Source organism: Protopterus annectens, chromosome 8.part0 (assembly GCF_019279795.1).
Source record: "Protopterus annectens isolate FY-2018-M chromosome 8.part0, PAN1.0, whole genome shotgun sequence".
Classification (NCBI taxonomy): Eukaryota; Metazoa; Chordata; order Ceratodontiformes; family Protopteridae; genus Protopterus; species Protopterus annectens.
The window spans coordinates 825486770-825507992 of record NC_056741.1 but is presented as its reverse complement, the minus strand read 5'-3'; the positions used below and the strand labels follow the sequence as shown (position 1 = coordinate 825507992).

General features: G+C 39.6%; 1 protein-coding gene across 5 annotated transcripts in view; it reads right to left on the bottom strand.

The window, feature by feature from the left end:
• Positions 1–21223, bottom strand: part of SYN1 (synapsin I) — a 2007545-nt gene that overhangs the window by 414758 nt on the left and 1571564 nt on the right. For all 5 annotated transcript variants that reach the window (XM_044080298.1, XM_044080299.1, XM_044080296.1 and 2 more), the window contains one exon: positions 20677–20779. In XM_044080298.1, coding sequence (XP_043936233.1) covers positions 20677–20779 — 103 coding nt within the window. The remainder of the gene's footprint in view (positions 1–20676; positions 20780–21223) is intronic.

Here is a 21223-nt window from a genome sequence, read left to right as displayed (position 1 = left end):
ATGATGGATTTTTGATTGCCTTATGTTTTTTTTACATAGGGATTAAAGTTCTTACCTCTGTGTTTTTGCTTTTTCTTGTGTAGTCTTCCTCCCTCCTTTTTAGATGAGAGTTTGTTTTTCTAGGGTTTGTCACCAGACTGGGGTCCTTTTTTAGGGAGTGTTGTGTTTTTTTTGGGATTGCTGCCTGCTTTGTTTGGCCCTGCTCTGACTGGTGTGGCTCCTGTAGGTGCTGTAGAAGTATACTTCTTACTGTCAGCCATGGGCCGGGGCCTTAAAGGTTTTCCCACTAGAAGTTAGAAGTATGGAGTGTTTTTTAGTTCTCTTTTAGTGAAGGATTTTTTTTTACAGTTGGTGGGGTGATGTGAGGGATTGTGAGGGGGAGATCGATTGTAATCTGGTCTGCTTGTTGAGGGGGTGTGTGATGGTGTTCGTTGTGTTGAGGATGTTCGTCCCATATAGATCATTGTGCTCTTCTGGTCTTGTGTTTCTGGATGTGTGTTGTTCCATGGCTTGTGGGATGGGAACTAGTTTTAGTTTGGAGCTATTGTGTTGGGGAATTCCAGGTTATTAGTCTATATTAAGGTAATTGATTCACCCTAGTTGATGGGTGGGTGGTGATACATTTCCCCCCTCCTAGTGTGTTTTTCAAGGCCATGTAGTTCCTGGGTTTGTTTTGTGGTGTAACATGTGATGTTAATGAGAGAACAGTCTTGCGGCCCTTAAGTGCTGGTGAATTCTCCCAGATGTCGTCGTTGCCACCAGTCTTGAGGTGTGGGTGTCCTTAATGAATATGGATACCCCCCCCCTCAGTCCGTAATGTGGGTTTCCTTTTGGGCAGCCTTGATGTAGGTAAAACCAGGTGGGGCGCTGGGTGCTCTCAAGCGCTTGAACTCAGGGAGTCACAGCACAGACACAGCACACATCCACCCCACTTCTGGCAGGTGCCTCAGTGCGTGCATTTTGAGATTGATTTTTGCATTGAGCAGCAGCACATAGTTTTTATTTTGCCCTTTTGCTGGAGCTGCTGGGTCATGGGGGCATGGATCTGCTGCACTAATCGGCTTGCTACCGAGTAATTCAAAGTCATTCTTTTCCTTTGCTGAAGAGCTGAAGGGGGCATGGGGGAGTGAGTCTACTGTTAGAATTGTCTGGTATGGCTTATACAGAGTAAGCCAAAGTCCTTTTTTTTATTGCTCCCTGCTTATGAGCTGAGGTGGTGGGGTGCTACATCGGCAATGGGCAAACGGCATTAGATGAGCCAGCTATAGTTCTGCCTGGTAGACCTAAGTGCAGAGATGGATTAGGAGCTGAGGAACATTGAAGGCTCCCACTCATGGTATCTGCTACATGAGTATTTCCCCCAGGTTACTTGTCTGGAATAAACACGGTTTCGTTACCAATGGAGACCTCAACGAAAAGCTTAGACAGAGGAGGTTCTGCATGGGTCACAGCTGAGGCCTCAATGGAAGATGGAGGTCTTTGTACCTTAGAAGAAGATGTTCAAAGAGGATTTTCATGTTTTCTTTTTTTTTCTTTTATCTCTGTCTCTGCATTTCTCATTTTCTTTTTCATAGGTTCATAGGTAGGTACTAGGCTATTTGCCTGAGGGCATTTATAAGCATAGCCAGAGTGTGTCGACTTTTGCCACCCCATTGATTAATTAACTGATCCTCTGTCAAGCAGAGCCAATGAAGTGATCCCAGGGGTGTATTTTCTGTTACCCATCCACTCGTCAAGGTTTCTCTTAAAGAGTGTTAGTTAGGGGCGCTGCCTAATGTAGTTTGGAATTTTGTTCCAAAGCATGGAGAGTCTCTGTGTCAGAAATCTATCCCTCCAGCATGTTCTATTTATTGTTGTGGTGAGGTTTAGCTCACTAGAGCGCGTGGCTCGCAGTGACTTGGATTTCTTTAGGTGGAGCATGTTCATCAATTCTGAGTTGGACATGGCTTTGTAAGTCAGGCAGAGATCACCTCTGAGTAAGCGATATGTCATTGAGTACAGCCAGAGTTTTTTCAGTCGGGCTGCATAAGACATATGTCTGAGGCCAGTAATCCTCTTTGTGAGGTACTTCTGTGGTCTTTCCAGCTGCTGGAAGTGTCTTGTGAGGTGCATCCCAAATAGGGCATTGTACTCTGACAGGTCTGATGAGTGACAAGTAGAGGGGCACTATAACCTCTTTATTTCTAGATGCCAACCCTTTAGTAATTAGATGGGCCACATAGAAGGATTTCCTAACTACTTTGGCAATATGATTGTCAAAGGAGAGATTACTATCTACCTGGGTCTCCAGATCTCTTATTACCTCTTCCGTATTAAGGGGGCTTCCACCTATGTGGTAATTCATGGGTGTTTTGTTTTTCCCAAATGGGATGACTATGCTTTTTTTGGCATTTAGCTTGAGGCCATGACTTTGATACCAGGTGTCCGTCTCAGTAAGGCCCTTTTGGAGCATGTCCGTGTCAGCCAGAGAGTCAATTATGGCTCCCAGTTTGCAGTCATCGGCGAACTTGGTTAGCCATAGTCCTCCTGTGTTTGCCTGTACTTCTGAGAAGTATATGCCGAACAGTAGGTGTCCCAGGACCAAGCCTTGTGGGACACCACTTGTGACTGGTTTAGAGTCGGATCTGGAGCCTGCTATTCTTACCGTGTGAGTTCTGTCTGTAAGCCACTTGGCAACCCATCTCGTGATGTAGGGGTCTATGTTCAGACTGGTGAGTTTTTCTGTAATACCCGAGTGGGAAATGGTGTCGAAAGCCTTGGCGAGGTCAAGGTAGGCTGTGTGAACCACCTTTCCCTCGTCTATGGCCTTGGTGACTGTCTTGATGAAGTCAACCAGGTTTAGTAGGCATGATCTGCCCTTAACAAAGCCAAACTGGGTCGGGTCAAGTGTTTGGAGGTTCCCAATGTCTTTGTTAATGAGTTCCATGATGATGCGCGCCATAGCCTTGCAGACCAGGCTAGTCAGGCTTCTTGGGCAATAGTTACCAGGGTCAGTTGTGGTCCCTCCTTTGTGAAGAGGAATAACTGCTGCTGTGCGCCATTCTATGGGCATGTAGCCTGTGGAGAAGTTGAGGTTGAACAGCATGTTTAGGTGGGGTGTTAGTTCATTCTGTAGTTCGTGCAAGACGCAGCCTGGGACACCATCTGGCCCCACTGATGCTGTGTTTTTGGCTTTTGAAACGGCTGTTTTCACTTGTGCGTCTGTGATTTCTGGGATACTACACTTTTCTGGTATTGTTGTGGGCCCTTTTGAGGGTGAGAGGGGGTGAAATTTGCACTGAATCTATCTGCCAGGATGTTGGCAATATCAGTAGGTTAAGTATATTTTGTGCTATTTTGCACTAGTTCAGTGCATATCTGCGAGTTGCCACTTAGATTCTTAACATAGCTAAAGAAGGCTTTGTGGTTATCTTTTAAATCCTTGGCTATTTTTCTTTCGAAGTTAGCCTTGGATGATTTCATAAGGGACCTTACTTTCTTACTGATACTGATCAGGGATGTCTTTCCTTCTTGGGATTTGCTTTTTTTCTGGACTAGTTTCCTCCTTCTACTGTATAGCCTGTTTATGGCACGGGTCCACCAAACTGGTCTCCTTCTCTTAGAGGAGTGAGTCTTGGTTTTGCTAGGGATGGCATGATCCATGCATCCTTGTAGGTGCTCATAGAGTGCATTTGTAAAGGTTTCTGCATCATGGGCAGCGTTATCCTTTAGTGTGGGGGGCTGTGAAACTTTCCATCTCTGTCTTAAGTAAGGTGAAGTTTGCTTTAGAAAGGTTTTTTACCATGGTTTCCTTAGTTGGGGGTGGTGGTGGGGTGTGGACATCCAGAGTGATTAGTTTATGATCTGATCTAACTAGTGACGGCTTGACCTTCGGTGTGGAACACCTGTCGCCCATGTTGGTGATGGCCAGGTCCAATATGTTTTCCCCTCTGGTAGGGGAGTTTACCAGCTGATCCAGGGCATTTGAGTTGATGAATTCCAGGAAGCACTGGGCCTGGGAGTTTGTACTCGAGTAGTTTTCCCAGTGAATGGTAGGGTAATTGAAATCAGCCAATATCAGGGTGTTTGGTAGGACCTTCATGTTTTCCAGTGTCTCCAGAAAGGTGGAGTGGTGGCCCTGGGTCATGGAGGGTGATCTGTAGCAGGCCACAATTTGCATTGCAGATTTGCCCGATGTTAGTTGCGCATGGATGATTTCAGAGGTATCATGCTGTGCCACTAACCTGGAGGTATAGGTATCCCTGCTGAATATGGATAAACCCCCTCCTTTTGTGTTTCAGTCCATGTTCTGTGGCCAAAACGTGTGGTATGAGTTATAGCCCGGTAGTGCTGGGGTGCTCTCTGGAGCCTTGAACCAGGTTTCAGTTACTGCAGATGTTGATGTTCTCCATACTGAGGAGTGCTTCAAGCGCGTGCATTTTGAGATTTAAACTCCTGGCGTTGAGTAGCATAACCCTCAGTTTTTTGTTAATTGTGCTGTTTACGGAGGTGGGTATGACTTTTGAGCCTTGCCTAAAAAAGGCACTATGGGGGCAGCAAGAGCCTTGGCCAGTATTCAAAAGCCTAGGGGTGACAGGTGAAAGCCATCTCTTGCGAAGCAATGCGGCTTGTCGAGCATGTCGTCCCAGGCTGACAGACACTGGATCCCCTTTGAATGACATCAGAAGCTTAGACAATTATTGAAATTGATCATTTTTTCTTTATACGGAGGTATCATTCTTGGTGAGGGCAGGATGCTACTCAGGGTCAGGGTCATACCAGCCTGGGCTACATGATCAGAGAGCTCTTCCATGTCTCTTTTCATGTAGTCCAGAGAGGTACATCTCAGGTTATTCACACCAACATGAACAATGACATAGTCATATTTGTACATGTTCTGGCGTGACCTGAGTGCTTGTGTTATGTGGTGGATTCTGGCTCCCGACAGGCAGCTAACAGTAATCTTCTGCTTGTATAGCCTAGTGAGTGGGACGTCAGTGTGCCTGACTATAGTCACCTATTACTAGTGTGTTAGGTATGTTATTTCACTTTAAGGGCTGTGATTGTGCGGCACACTGATTTTGTGTTTTATGTGTTGTCTGGTTTGTGATGGGAGGTTCAGGTTGTTTGGTTGTCTGCTTTAGAGATCTCTGATGCTTTTGCAGGTTTTTATTTAGAGCCTCCGAGTATGATTTTGTGTATTTATGTGTATTTTTTGCCAGTGCTGTTTTAGTAGGTCTGTGTGTGGCTGGAGGTGTGGTGCAAGTGTTAACCTTCTCCTCTTGACTGTCTGTTCCAGTCTTGGGTGGAGACAGCTTAGCTTCCAGTTTGGCTGTATAATTGCATCTCTCGCATATGTTAGTGTTTTGTGGTAGGAGGAGAGGGTTGTCTGTGTACATGAGGCAGTTGTAACATTTTATTTATTTATTTATTTACATTTGTTGACCGGGAGTGTCTGACTGGATGTAGGTCCATTTTCAGCGGAGGCCCGGGGAGAAAAGCTCCACAGTTAAAATATAAAGACAGTTACATTGGATTTACATAGCGATTAACAATTTGATTAACATAGCAATTAATTACAAACATAGTTACAGATGAAGAACATAGTACATCAGTAGACAACTAGAATCTTTATCTGCCTCAGGATACCCAGATTCACCAGCTGGACTGGAGAGTACAGCTGAAATTGCCCTTTGGTCATGCCTGAATAGTAGGGTAAGCAGCTTAGTTGCTTGGTTGGTGAGAGGTGAATAAAGAGCCTTGCCCTGCTGGGCAATCAGTGTCAGGGTATATTAGTGCTTGCTATTAGGTCTGAGCAAGTGCTTGGCTGTAGGATGCTTTTTGAGTGCGTTTTCACTTTCCTTTCCATTTTTCTTCTACTGGGTCTTGTCCCTGGCATTGGAGGGAAGAAGGCCCTTTAATATCAGCTTGTTTCAGGTTTCAAGCTATGAATGTGGTCCAAAGGCCTTATAGATTTTTCACAAGGCCTAGAAGTATTCTGGATCTAGGCTCACAACACATATGCATGCATCTTCTGACACAGAACCTTGTGCTCATACTTGGCACACCTTTGTACTCTTGAACTCTGAAGCCTTGTCTATAATAATAATTTAATCCAAAGTCAAATTCACCACAGCAAACCACTACTGAAAACACAGTTACAGAAAGTCTAGTACTAACAACAGAAAACTAAATAGACAACATATCCTGAGTCTAACATAGCACATGTGAAACAACTAGAGTGTATGAAGATTAAAGTACTAATGCTAACTACACAAGAAGACAGTAGGATGGATAAGGCCTCAGCCTAATCAGACATGAGGGAGGCGATGTTAGTATAAAGTATTGTAAATATAAGACAAAGTTAAAAGTAAGCACGTTCTGGCTAAATATCAACAATAAATAGAAATGTACTTTTAGTTTGTGAAGAGCACCAGAGTACCATCTGTAGCTGAAGATGGCAAACAAGATCAGAGGTCTTCGACAGCACAGGTGATATATGGGAGAAGAGAAGAGCTCAAGTACTTGAGTGAGTGAAGTAACTAAGAAGCTGCCATTCAGATCTGCCACGAGGGTGGATTACCTAACATCTGAGGTATATGGAGGCATACATCTTAACCTCTTAGAGCAAAAAATCTGGACAAAGCCACAGAAAAAGGGAGGAGAAACGCCCAAAAATAGGGACACTTTTTAGATATTGCTCTTACAAACTTAGAAAGTTGATAAAATAACAGGTTTTGCATTAGCATGAATTTTCTGTAGGATATGAAGTCTGAAACTGAAATGTCTGTCATTAGTTTCAGATTTCAGTCCTTAGTGATTTGCCAGAAAACTACAAACTTTAGAAGAAACAGACCAAAAATATGAGGCAAAAATCTGGACATTCTGTGAAAATCTGGACAGTTGAGAGGTATGTATGGAGGGGATAATGTAAGATCATATAAATATTACCATTTCTATCCTTAAAATAGAATGTTTCCTCCCAGATCTGTTATCCGGCTATAGTAACTTTAAAATTAATGATCAAATTGTCAGACAACTCTCCGTATTCTTGTCTGACTATAAATGGAAGAGTCACAGCAAACAGAAAAAAAAGAAATAATGCATATTTATGTGCCTCTAGACTGGGTTGTGAAAGAAGGGGGGTCCTTGGACTAGTTGACTGTTCTGATCTTCAAATATAAACAAATAAATTTATAAAATAAATTTACCTAGGTAGGCTATTTATTTTATTTACACCTAGAAGGAGAGTGAAATCAATCTTCAGAGTCCTCCTTCTAAACAGGCCACTATTGATTCCTTTTGAAAAAGTTATACACGTCATTCAGCCTCTTGCTTTGTTTTATTGGTAAGTACTAGGCTAGCTATCTTGTGGGCCATTTAAAGCATAGCCAATGTCCCCATTTGAGCAAAAATGAACCTATCCTATTTGGTTAGAGATTGGCCTTACCCATCCCATGGTCGATAATTAAATATTAACCCTAATGAGAATAACTTGGACCAAAGCATAGATAATATGAGGAGATCCAAGCATGGGATAAAGCATTTACTCTTACTCTGTCTATTTTCTTCTCTTTCAATTGTAGGCAGTAAAACAAAATATTTATGTAGTGCATCACCATCCACCTATCAGAAAACTTTGACAATATACTCGGTGAGACCATTCATCTACAACCAAGAATTCACCCCCAGTGGAAAAGAACATTTAATCATAAGCTACTGATGTACTCTCTATTTAATGCATCTAACTGTCTTAGTGTGTGCACACTGCTAGAGGACTCCAGCCCCTTCCATTAGAACTAAATCAATATTTTCTTCCACCCAACAGTTACTTATCTAACAATATCATATCCTGCAAATACACATTAAGAAAATGCATTGCTTATGCATCTTATTTCTAACAGCAACATCTTATACTAGGTGGAAAGTCTAAAAAATACACTTGTGTTACAGCCCCTAACAAAAAAAAAAAAAAAAAAAAAAACAAAAAAATAAAAATAAATAAATAAATAAAAGACAAAACACTTGTGTATAGGTCCGGATCCAATCTTAAACCAAGCTTTGCAAGACAGTTTACCTCAATATACTTGCTAACATAGCACACTCTGCCGCTATTTTTCTCATCATCAGAAACATTGGCACAAAATACACTTTAATTGTGGTAGATTAAGCTTTGTAATATTGTCTTAATAAGCTCACCTTGCTTTTAAATGCAGATTTATTTATTGTTTTTCTTGAGAATAAAATACTCTGTGTGTGAGCCCTGCTTACATTGCCTATACTCCCCTACTCTACCCCCCCCCAATTTCCATCCACCCTCACTACACCTACATTTATACTTCCAACCCACACCCACCTCTCACAATTAATCAGTAACTGTCTCTAACAACACCTACCCCATCCTTCATCACTATTAAGACCTCTACCCTGTTTAATACTCTTGCGACCTTCAATAATACACCCTAAACATACACCACATAGTATCCTAACCATCCTACACTACAAGAAACACTACTCTCACTATCATGAAGTACATGACATATTTTGCAGTCACCATAACACTAATCACCCTTCTCACTCATATCTTACAATCACAGTTACATCCTCCCATTTTCTCTCCCACAAATCCACAACCTCAACAGTTTTCTAACACACTACATTTTTCAAACATATCTCCTAAACTACATGCACATGCACTACTAAACACAAGTACCTTTAAACATTTAAAGTTCAGTATGTCATCAATCTCCACCTATGTGCATACACATAAAAAGTCTAGACTTTTCTACACATATCTGCCTACCCTAACTAAGCTACTTCAAAGTGGGGAAATCCACTCCAATCCTTGGCCCAAGCACCAATATACAGTTAGAACCAACCACACTCCTTCAGAATGACACAGCTCCTCTCCTAAACCACAACTTGGTTCACAACCAATTTCCCTCAAACATAAATTTTCAAAGCATATGTAACAAGACCCGTGATTACCACCTAACCCTCTCACAGCATAACCTCAAAATACTTATAGCTACTGAAACTCAGCTAAATCCAGAAATAACTGGTAGTGAACCCCCCTGCATATAACATAATCAGGTTAGAAAGACTAACAAAATGAGGAGGTGTAATAGCAATAATTATTTAAAGATGGAATTTACATCAATTGCTGTTTTTTTTTTCTGAAAAAGATACTTAGATGTTTCGCTGTACCTGCTCTCTGGTTTGTTTAAGGGCTTGTTAACAAAAAGAGTAAAGTCATCATTTAGGATCCTGCTTTGCTTCTTGGACAAAGGTATGGACAATCATTCCAGTGAAGGGCTTCCATCCCTAAATATTGCATCCCAGTCTTCATTAAAGCCAAATCTCTTATTACTGTGCAAGTTATTTAACCCTTTGATGAGTCATACATAATTTAGTACTGCACATGTCCATAGATGGCATCATTTGGCTGCCTACAGACAAAATTTTAGCCAGCCTGTTTTTTTTTTGCTGTTATTGAATTTTAAATCTGAATGCTATGGACTTTTTGATCTGTTTTTAGACTGTTTTTTTTTAATCTGGATTTGCAGTAATTTTGGTATTTGCCAGAAACCAAGACTATGTGGCATTGATATGCCACTATTGTAATATTTTTGCAGAGTTTGGCATTCAACACTTATTTTTCCTTTGTGTGTGATCCAGAGTCAATAAACAGAATTATTGCTGTGGCCCTTTTGCTAGAGTACTGTTGATGGTTAATCTTTGTGGATAATGGATTGTCAACAGCTGATAGTGTATAAACTTTGTTGATGTTTGGGCACTTCATAATTTAATTAGGTAAGAATTGGTATTGTAGTAAGCTGCATTGCTGATGCCAGGTTCCAGTTTTTGTTAAAATGTGATTCTGATGTTTGGACACGATATGGCTATTGCAATTCCAAATAATGTTTAATTTGGTATTTTTAACTTTTTTAAATTTCAGTGGGTATGAGCTGCTGCTATGCTAGTTGTGCTGTTCTTACTCACTGTTTGTTTGCTTGTTAAAGACATTTTTTGTGTTCAGTGTGTTCATTCACTAATAATATTACACCGGTTACAGTATATTTTGTTATCTTTTATTTTACTATATAGATTGTTACCTTTGAATGATTGTTAGAGTGTTAGGACATGATCCTTAAGAGGCAGCTGTTTTATATGTGGTATTTGCCAAAGGCTCATTCACGGGTTTTACAATATCTCCTTTGTTGCTGTGATCATTTTCCTAACCAGGCCGTTTCTCCAGGTATGGACAATGACAACAAACTTCCTGCCCTCAACTCTGGTACCATGGCATAATGGGATGGAACCCTCATTAGGACCTTGCCCACCAGAGATTGACTAGTGGCTTGGATGCTGGAAGAGCCAGTGAGAAAGGGTAAGAGAGGGAAAGAGAAGCCTTGCTGGCCTGCCCACTCTGGGAGGGTGGGAGGATTTTCTGTTGATGATAAATGAGACATCCACAATCAAGGGATGTATCATGATTGCAGGACAGATCAACAGTAAACTACAGCATATGTAAGGGAAGAGCTAGCCACTATTGCATGCAGTGATGAGCATGATATTCCTAACTCTGTCCAGCTAGGGCATGCCAAAATGTCCTCCACAGCATGTGCAGCCAGCATATGTAACATTGCAGGCTGTTCTGTTTCACTTCCCCTTCCCAGTCGAAGAAGGAAAAATGATGGAGTGAGGTAGCTGATGGTCAGCTGGGGGCATGAAAACAAGGGAATGGAATTCCTGACGTCAGACACTCTAGCCATTAGGAGTGTTTGTTTGGTATTCTCCTCACTGCTGTCACACCTAATATACATTTTATTACCCCATATAATTCTACACTGAGCTCTGCCTTCTTAATTGTTAGATATGTTAGGAAAGAAGTTTCCTGCTCCTCTTCTGTAGTCACCCCCATATATCCTTAATGTCCAGTGATGATGCGATGCAGCCTTAAGAGGATATGGTTGTGCCAGAACAGCAGGGCAATTGTCTGGGGGTCACTTGGATGAATAAAACATCTTTTTCACTACTGTCACCCTCTCACAACCCAGTGTGCTCCAGATGATCTCCTTTTTTTGCCATTCTTTGAGGTGGTATGTTATTTTGCAGATATCTGTAATCTTCTGTATTTTAGTGATCTGTGCTGTCAGATGACCAGCACCACTTGTGAGGGGAATATGTTCTTGATTACAGTGCTAAGAACTCCTGCCCAATTAGCAAGATAGGTGGGTGGGACTATGGAGACAGTGCTAATGTTGTTATTGTTACAGTGATATTGTTGACTAACTCAAGAGGTTAGGTACAAACTCATATGTCACCCAGTGGATAGCCAACTGGCTCACAGACAGCCCCCGGGAAGTTAGACTTGGGGAGTCCACCTCTACAAAGAGACCAGTCACAGGTGGAGTCCCTCAGGGATCAGTCCTTGGACTGCTGCTTTTTGGCATTTATTTCTCAGAAGTCAAAGCTAATGTCAGTGGTCTCTGGCTGACTAAATTTGCAGATGATTGAAAATTAGGAGCTGTCATTAAATCTCATGCTGACACAGACAAACAACGGGTGTCAGAGCCATGGACTGAAACTACATACCAAGAAATGCATAATAGTATCCTTTCGGAAGTTATCCATCCCTGGTAACTATCATATTGACAACATACCCCTTAGAGTTGACCCAGTAGTCAGGGACATAGGGACACACATAGATAGTAATCTAGCCTTTGATCATTACGTGTCTATAGTGGTGAGGAAATCATTCTCTGTTGTGCAGCTTATAAACAAAGGTATGGCATCTAAGTCCAAGGAAGTCATTATTCCACTGTATTTGGCATTCATCAGACCTGTCATTGAGTGCAATGCCCCCTTTGGTATGTACCTAACCAGGCATATCCAACAAATGGAATGTCCACAGAGGTTCCTCACTAAAAGAATACAGGGAGTAAGTAATATGTCCTATGCAGCCCTCCTCATGGTCCTATCTCTGTATTCTGTTTCCTACAGGCTTTTGAGTAGAGATAGATGCCTGGCATACAGGGTATTGTCAGATCCTACTCTGATGGACCTCCTGCATATCCACAAAACAAACGGCTCCAGAATTACCCATTCTAAAGACTTAAACCTTGCCTGGGATATAACTAGGACCTGCTGGAGAGATAGGTATGTATCCAGTATCCCAGAGACTACCCCGTCTATGGAACAGACTCCCCATCCATGTGAAGCAGAGTTCCTCCCTAACCCAATTCACGGGCAAATTGGACAATTGGATGGGACACCAGAAATTCATCTCTGTTTGGCACTTATGTCTCCAATGGACAGAAGTAACCTGTATATGGTTCATCTCCCAGGCCCATGTTTATACTTATCAAGGGGTATCAGAATTTATCAGAGATATGGAATGCATGGCTAGGCTTAAAAAGGCCCTTGTTGTTGTTAGCCTAGTAAACACCTATGAACCTATGAGCCTATGCTTGCCTAGTCTTACAAAGGCCCCAATGGTCATTGGTCTAGTATATACCTGTGAAACTATGAACCTTTAGTCTGAAGACAAAGTCCAGTAATAAATCACTCACTGAACAAGTCCAGTGGCCTAAGATAAGTTATCATAGTTCCGTTCACCAGCAGGGTGTGCCTTATAAAGAATAGTGTGAAACTGTGACTTGAATTTGTTTGCAAGCAGCTTGTTGAGCTGAAACAAGGAGTCAAATTTATACAACAATTAATGGTCTCTGATGTTACTATCCCCCACCCCATGGGCAAAAAAACTTGCACTTCATAACACTGGAACGTATAGCAGAGCCCTCTGAACAAGTTTTGACCCATTATACTTTAAACTGAAAATTGGCAATAATAAATTTATTTACTTAGTTCTTTTTTGTTTCCAGGTTAGTGACCTGTTTCATACTGACCCTGTTTAGTGATATCCCAAGTTCATGGCTTGGCTTCATCATGGTTTAGTACTAGGCTAACTGCCCTTTCAAGCCATTTTAAGCCTAAACAAAAAATTATAGAGCCAGCATACTGTGACCCGTAAAATGAATTTTATTAAATAAACAGCAAAACAGACCGGTTTCGGCTGGACAATGCCACAGCCTTCTTCAGTGTAAAGCAAACATGACAATCAATGCTGTTTAAATATATTCCTCTCAAAACTCATTGGTTGATGCCTAGAACTATTCATTGAGACTAGGTGGAAATAATCCACCTAGTCTGACAATCCATTTCTTTTCTTTGGCATTTAAAATGGAATGCCAACCTGTCTTATTAGAACGATTCCCTTGTATGATGTCAATAACCATAAAGGAGAATTTACTATATGTATGTGAAGAATTTAGCAGTAGTATGTACCATTTGGTGTTTGTAAAGTGCATTGTGAATTCTTTTATTCTTAATATTACTAATATGTTCTGATATACGTAGTCTTAGTGGGCGAGAAGTTTGTCCCACATAAAAAGAACCACAATTGCATGTTGCCAGGTAAATCAACCAGTCACTACTGCAATTTGCGAAAAAATGAAGATCATAAACTGAAGCACAGTTCCTGCTGGAAAATTCTTTTGATTTACATACATATTGACAATTGGTACAATGACCACAAGGAAAACAACCACTCAGTGGTCCTCCCATCAATGTTGTCTGTGAAAATTGTAAATCATTATTGGTGTTACTACGTTTGTAATGATTGAAAAAAGAACTAAGGTTTTTCCCTTTGCGGAAGGAAAATAAACATCTGCCTGGAATGATACTGGCCAACTCATAATCACATTGCAAGATATTCCAGTGTCTCTGCACACTTTGAATTAGGCTGTCAGAGTTCCTAGCATAGGTGGTTACAAATCTGATGGGTTGTGGTACTATTGCTGAATGATCCCTATAAGTAAGAAGTTCTTGCCTATCCAATGAATTAACATGATGACTGGCCTTTAACACATCTCCCATGCTGTAACCCCGAGATTTAAATCTCCAAGTTAGATCACACTTATGTTGCTGGAAAGAAGAGTCATGTGAACAAATACGTTTCGCACGTATAAATTGAGATTTTGGAATGTTACGTGCGATGTGTGGTGGGTGATAGCTGGAGGCATGGAGGATGGTATTATACTGGGGGTACTTCCTGTACACTTCAGTACCTAGTGTATGATCAGGTAGTCTGTTAATTAATACATCCAAAAATGTGATTGTACTTAAATCATAATGTACAGTGAACTGTAACCCCCATGTATTGTTGTTCAGATAGGATATAAAATCCATAAGTTGATGTTCATCACCCTTCCACACCATCCAAACATCATCCAAGTAACGTCTCCAGATATCAATATATTCAATAAAGATATTATTATGGCAATCATAAATAATATGTTTTTCAACATAGGCCATAAATAAATCAGCATATATAGGGGCAAAAGATGCCCCCATTGCTGTGCCTTTAGTTTGCCAATAACAATTGTCCTTATAATAGAAGACGTTATTTGTAAGAACATGTTTGGCTAAACCCACCAAAAAAGAATTAAAATCAGATTGATATAAACCCGCCACTTCAAGAAAAGAATTCACAATGCACTTTACAAACACCAAATGGTACATACTACTGCTAAATTCTCCTTTATGGTTATTGACATCATACAAGGGAATCGTTCTAATAAGACAGGTTGGCATTCCATTTTAAATGCCAAAGAAAAGAAATGGATTGTCAGACTAGGTGGATTATTTCCACCTGGTCTCAATGAACAGTTCTAGGCATCAACCAATGAGTTTTGAGAGGAATATATTTAAACAGCATTCATGTTTGCTTTACACTGAAGAAGGCTGTGGCACTGTCCAGCCAAAACCAGTCTGTTTTGCTGTTTATTTAATAAAATTTATTTTACGGGTCACAGTATGCTGGCTCTATAATTTTTTGTTTTGGTTTATGCTATGGTTGAGCCGTGCATTTGTCTTCGCGCAGGAGGTTCTTTTTCTGTGTTGCACTCTTTTTCACATCCTGCTGGGGCCTGTGTTCCTGATATTGACTGCGTGGATTTTTCCGCAGTCGTTTATTTTTTCACATTTTTTGTAACTGCTCATGACGACATTGGTTGGTTTGCTTTCTAATTGACCAGTTTTGTCTTCTGGTCACCCTGTCTGTTGGATTTATTCGACCAAATCGTTTGGATGTTTTATCTCAATGCTTGGTTGGCACCCTCAGTAACAGCGTTGGTAGTTTAGCGTGGTTTCAGCGTTTGGATATGTTATTTCTATCCATGGAGACCAAATATTTACAATAAGGACTAAGGTTTGACCAATATTTTGTGTGGGGACTTCCATCCAATTTTATGATGCCTGCAAATCATCTTATCTTGTAACAGTGGTGTACGAATGTTCATTTGACGCTTGGAAGAAATAGACGGCTGGGACATCTTATATTGTCTTACATGATTAAGACAAGCAGGTACTATTTATTTGTTATATTATGCCTCACGCGTTGTATACTAGGAATATAATTTCAAGGGTGCGAGCAACGTCTAACGCATTGCAAGGTTTCAGTGTGGATTCGACCTTTTTGGGTTTGTCACAAACCCCAAGGAACTGTTCTTTTATATCATAGCACACTTTATGGAATTTAGGTACTGTTTTTTTAGTTCTGTGATTCTTTTTTCTCTTGAAGCATTAGTCTGTTGGGGTTATTGGACTTGGACTTGAGATACCATCATTTTGTGTGTGGACTTTCATTTAACTTCATGATGGCTGGAAATCATTTTATTCAGTAACAACAGTGGTGGACAAGTGTTTTTCGACGATTGATGGAAATTGATGACTGGGACATTTCATTATAAGTTGTGAATACCGTCTTACATGACTTAGACAAGTAGGTCTCATGTGTTGTACTAGGATTACTATTTTAAGGGTGTGAGCAACGTCTAACGCATTGCAAGATTTCAGTGAGGATCTGATTTTTTGGGTTTGTTACAAACCCAAAGGAACTGTTTTTTCACATTACAGCATATTTCTTACAATTTAGGTACTGTTTTTTCAATTCCGTGGCAACCATTGGTCGGTTGGTGTCATTGGACTTGGATTTGAGATACATCTACTTGTTTGTGTCTCATTTTGATTAGTGAGACTATTTGATCCTGCTTTTGGACATTTGCTGACATTTTTGGACATTTACATGTTACAAAAGGACATACGATATCATTTGCTTTTTCAGTGGTTTACTATTTGTGACATTAGGACTTTTTTTGGTATCACCATTCATGATTGTTCATTTCATGTTTAATTTTTTATTGTAGACAGGTGATTGTAGTTTAGCAGAATTATTACTAATATTGTTATTCTGAGTTCATGTTCATTTATATTCCAGTTTTTAATTGTCAAACATAACACTTATGAGTCTGTCTCTTTTCATACTACATTACTTCAACAAGTCACATTGTTGCAGTTCAGTCCTAACATTAATATTCGAATAGAACTCATTTATTATATAATATTATGTGACCTTTTGGGAATTTATCTAGACAATATTAGTGAAGTTATTGATATATGTCCACAGTCCAGAAACAGGACATCTCTAGAACACACATTTTCATTATTTGTGTGTATACTATATTAGTTGAGACTTGGGTTGTTCTTACTCCATTTATTTAGTTGGGTTTGACCAAACATCATAAATATCTAGTCTTTAACTTGTGGCTACATTCAAATATTGTTCACATTGGGTTTTCTGATTGCATCCATGATACTTACAGTTTATTTATGACATTAGTGAATTTTTTGATTCACTCAATATATAATTTTTCCCATATATTTTTTCCAGTATTCTTCCACATTACTGTTGAAGGACACAGCCTTTAATATAATTAATGTTATTGGTTATGCTGTTATTGTCCTTCATTTTTTGGATTTTGTCCATGGATATGTCTAAGGCTGATGTAGCTTTTTGAATTTGGCTATTATTGTCAGCAATATTGTATATATTCCATCCAGTTTTTTGTGCAGTATTATATTTTTTCTATTATGGATCTTTCCAGTTTTATTACTGGTCTTGCTGCAGATAGGGAAGATCTTGGAGCTTTTGGGCTCGGGTCCTCCACTCAGAGTAGCACAAATATAAATGATTCTGTTAGCCCGGAATCTACCTGTACAAATCTTTTTGGCAAACTTCACAAACATTTAAGATCTTTACGATCAAATGTTTGGCATTCTAAATTATTTAAGGCATACATTACAAAGGGAATAATTCCGAGAGGTTTGCGTGTACGGATACAACCTCATGTGCGGGATATTGATGACGAACTTAACAGCCAATGGTCCAAAATACAACAAGAAGCTACCATGGCTTTTGTTGTAGCTTTATCCAAATTTCATGACCGGGCAATTGATAGGGACATGGATGCAGTCATGAAACTAGCCAGTGAGGTCAAATTATTTGAGGGGGAACCCTTTTTTAACAAATTACTCAATAATGTAGCCAGAGATTTACACAACCTAGAAGAACAACTCAAGTCCAGGAAAATCAAAAAGTTCCAAAGAGACCAAACAGACTACCAAAATGCTAATCCTTTTTCTTTTAATGGCAAACATGTACGGTTCACACCTTCTCTTAAACAAACCAATAAAAGGAAGAGACCTTGGTCTATTCTGAGAAGACGGAGTGCAGATACAGGCTCATCCACAGATGAGATTTCATCCTGTACTGACAATAAGTCCCAAGTAGTATCAGGTTCACCGGCCCCCAAAAGGATATCTGGACTAATCCCTTTAGGTCCAAATACCAGCGGGGGGGTGGGGGGACATAGAAGGCGTACACAATATACAAGGTCTATTGAAAATGGCAATGAACAACTGAATGTTATCCAAAATGTGAATGTTTTAAATCTGTCCAATTTTGATTTGTCACCTATCCATATGTCAGTTTTGAATAAAGGTCTTACTTTCATACCAGGCTTCATGGTTCCTGAAGACACATTGGCCCAGGATGTCATGTCTTTCTGCAGAAATTTGAATTTGAAATTATATTTTGGCGATACAGACAGCAACTATAATAAGGACAAATTTGTATATCATAAATCCAGTTTTACTCCTCCCATGCACCCCATGGTACATCAGTTTCAGAATAGCATGCTCAAAGATCTTCATTTTCCCAGTCTGGATATACGTTTTAAATCAAACAATATTACGTTGGTTGAAAAACAGGCTATTCTGGAACTTCAGAACAACAGAGATATAGTTATTATCTCTGCAGATAAAGATGGAGCTGTGGTTGCATTAAACTGGGGTGATTATGATAAGGAGGCAAATAGACAGCTTTCAGAATAGAGATATTATTCGACAATGCCCATTGACCCTACTTTCAGGTTTAAAAAACAGATTGATCAGTTCTTGGTTTTGGCTAGGAATGAAGCTATCATTACTAGTGAGGTTATGTATCAGCTCATGATCAAAGATTCTGCAATTCAATATATTTATTTCCTACCCAAAATTCACAAGGACCCGGTGAATCCACCTGGCAGACCGATTGTATCTGGGAAAGGGTATATCACCGAACCATTATCCTTATATCTCACCAAACATCTCAAGCCCTTGTTATATCTAGTATGATCACGATTGCAGGATACAACCAACTTTCTACAGATTATTTCAGACACTCAATTGGAGCCTGGGTGGTTTCTGTGTACATTGGATGTAAGTTCTTTGTATACTAACATTCCCCATCAAGCTGGTTTGGATGCATTGGCCCATTGGCTTGAAGTGGCGGGTTTATATCAATCTGATTTTAATTCTTTTTTGGTGGGTTTAGCCAAACATGTTCTTACAAATAACGTCTTCTATTATAAGGACAATTGTTATTGGCAAACTAAAGGCACAGCAATGGGGGCATCTTTTGCCCCTATATATGCTGATTTATTTATGGCCTATGTTGAAAAACATATTATTTATGATTGCCATAATAATATCTTTATTGAATATATTGATATCTGGAGACGTTACTTGGATGATGTTTGGATGGTGTGGAAGGGTGATGAACATCAACTTATGGATTTTATATCCTATCTGAACAACAATACATGGGGTTACAGTTCACTGTACATTATGATTTAAGTACAATCACATTTTTGGATGTATTAATTAACAGACTACCTGATCATACACTAGGTACTGAAGTGTACAGGAAGTACCCCCAGTATAATACCATCCTCCATGCCTCCAGCTATCACCCACCACACATCGCACGTAACATTCCAAAATCTCAATTTATACGTGTGAAACGTATTTGTTCACATGACTCTTCTTTCCAGCAGCATAAGTGTGATCTAACTTGGAGATTTAAATCTCAGGGTTACAGCATGGGAGATGTGTTAAAGGCCAGTCATCATGTTAATTCATTGGATAGGCAAGAACTTCTTACTTATAGGGATCATTCAGCAATAGTACCACAACCCATCAGATTTGTAACCACCTATGCTAGGAACGCTGACAGCCTAATTCAAAGTGTGCAGAGACACTGAAATATCTTGCAATGTGATTATGAGTTGGCCAGTATCATTCCAGGCAGATGTTTATTTTCCTTCCGCAAAGGGAAAAACCTTAGTTCTTTTTTCAATCATTACAAACGTAGTAACACCAATAATGATTTACAATTTTCACAGACAACATTGATGGGAGGACCACTGAGTGTTTTTTTTCCTTGTGGTCATTGTACCAATTGTCAATATGTATGTAAATCAAAACAATTTTCCAGCAGGAACTATGCTTCAGTTTATGATCTTCATTTTTTCGCAAATTGCAGTAGTGACTGGTTGATTTACCTGGCAACATGCAATTGTGGTTCTTCTTCTTATGTGGGACAAACTTCTCACCCACTAAGACTACGTATATCAGAACATATTAGTAATATTAAGAATAAAAGAATTCACAATGCACTTTACAAACACCAAATGGTACATACTACTGCTAAATTCTCCTTTATGGTTATTGACATCATACAAGGGAATCGTTCTAATAAGACAGGTTGGCATTCCATTTTAAATGCCAAAGAAAAGAAATGGATTGTCAGACTAGGTGGATTATTTCCACCTGGTCTCAATGAACAGTTCTAGGCATCAACCAATGAGTTTTGAGAGGAATATATTTAAAGAGCATTGATTGTCATGTTTGCTTTACACTGAAGAAGGCTGTGGCATTGTCCAGCCGAAACCAGTCTGTTTTGCTGTTTATTTAATAAAATTCATTTTACGGGTCACAGTATGCTGGCTCTATAATTTTTTGTTTTGGTTTATGCTATGGTTGAGCCATGTATTTGCCTTCGCGCAGGAGGTTCTTTTTCTGTGTTGCACTATTTTAAGCCTAGCCAATTATTCCTTGTGAGACTCAAACCCTGCACCTTGTGTTTGTAAGGCAAACACCTTAACCATTAGGCCACCCTCCCCACCCCTCTTCTGTATTTCAAAGGCAAGAATCTCTTACCCAAATCAACAAAGGTACTGCTGCAATGAACTAAGACAGAATAACACATAACACATCACATAGGCAGTATTCTTATCAGAATGCAGAGTTGTTAGTTAGTTCTATTCAAAACTTATGTTAATCTGAACTCTTTATCTTAATGACGTATTCTTGGATTAATAAGAGCTCTATTAATTGGTGGATGTAATATAAATACAGTAATTCTACTATTAATTTAACAATGTAATCTGTCACAGTAACCCGGCACCTTACCTCAATTATGTGATCAAGTCCATCTTTTCCGTGGATCACTTCTACTCCACACATGTCAAGGCCTCCAAAAATATCAGAGCAGGAATCAACCCACATTTTATACCTTTACAGTGAACAAAAAGACAAAAAACAAACAATATCATCATGTCTTCATTTCGAGCCTTAGAAAAACTGTTGATTCTCAGAGACATTATCAGTTAGTTCCAACAGGTGTACAACTTCTTTCTGACTGCAACATAGGCTTGTTACAATATGTATAGTCAATATAGGAATAATCAACCTTCTGGTTATTTTTATTAAATGAGGCTACTGGTCATAAACTAAGCTTTTAGAACGATCTTACAGGACTGTTTTGGTCAAGCTGAGCCAATGAAGAAAAAAAAAACATATGAAATGATTCACTTATCATGCAGAAATGTGGTATTTAAACATGAAGGATTTAAATGCCAGCAGCAGTACGCTCATAGTGTTTAAGATTGGGAGTTAAGAAATTAATTAAATACCTTCTGGCAACAAAAATGATGACAGACACATATTCCAGAAGAAC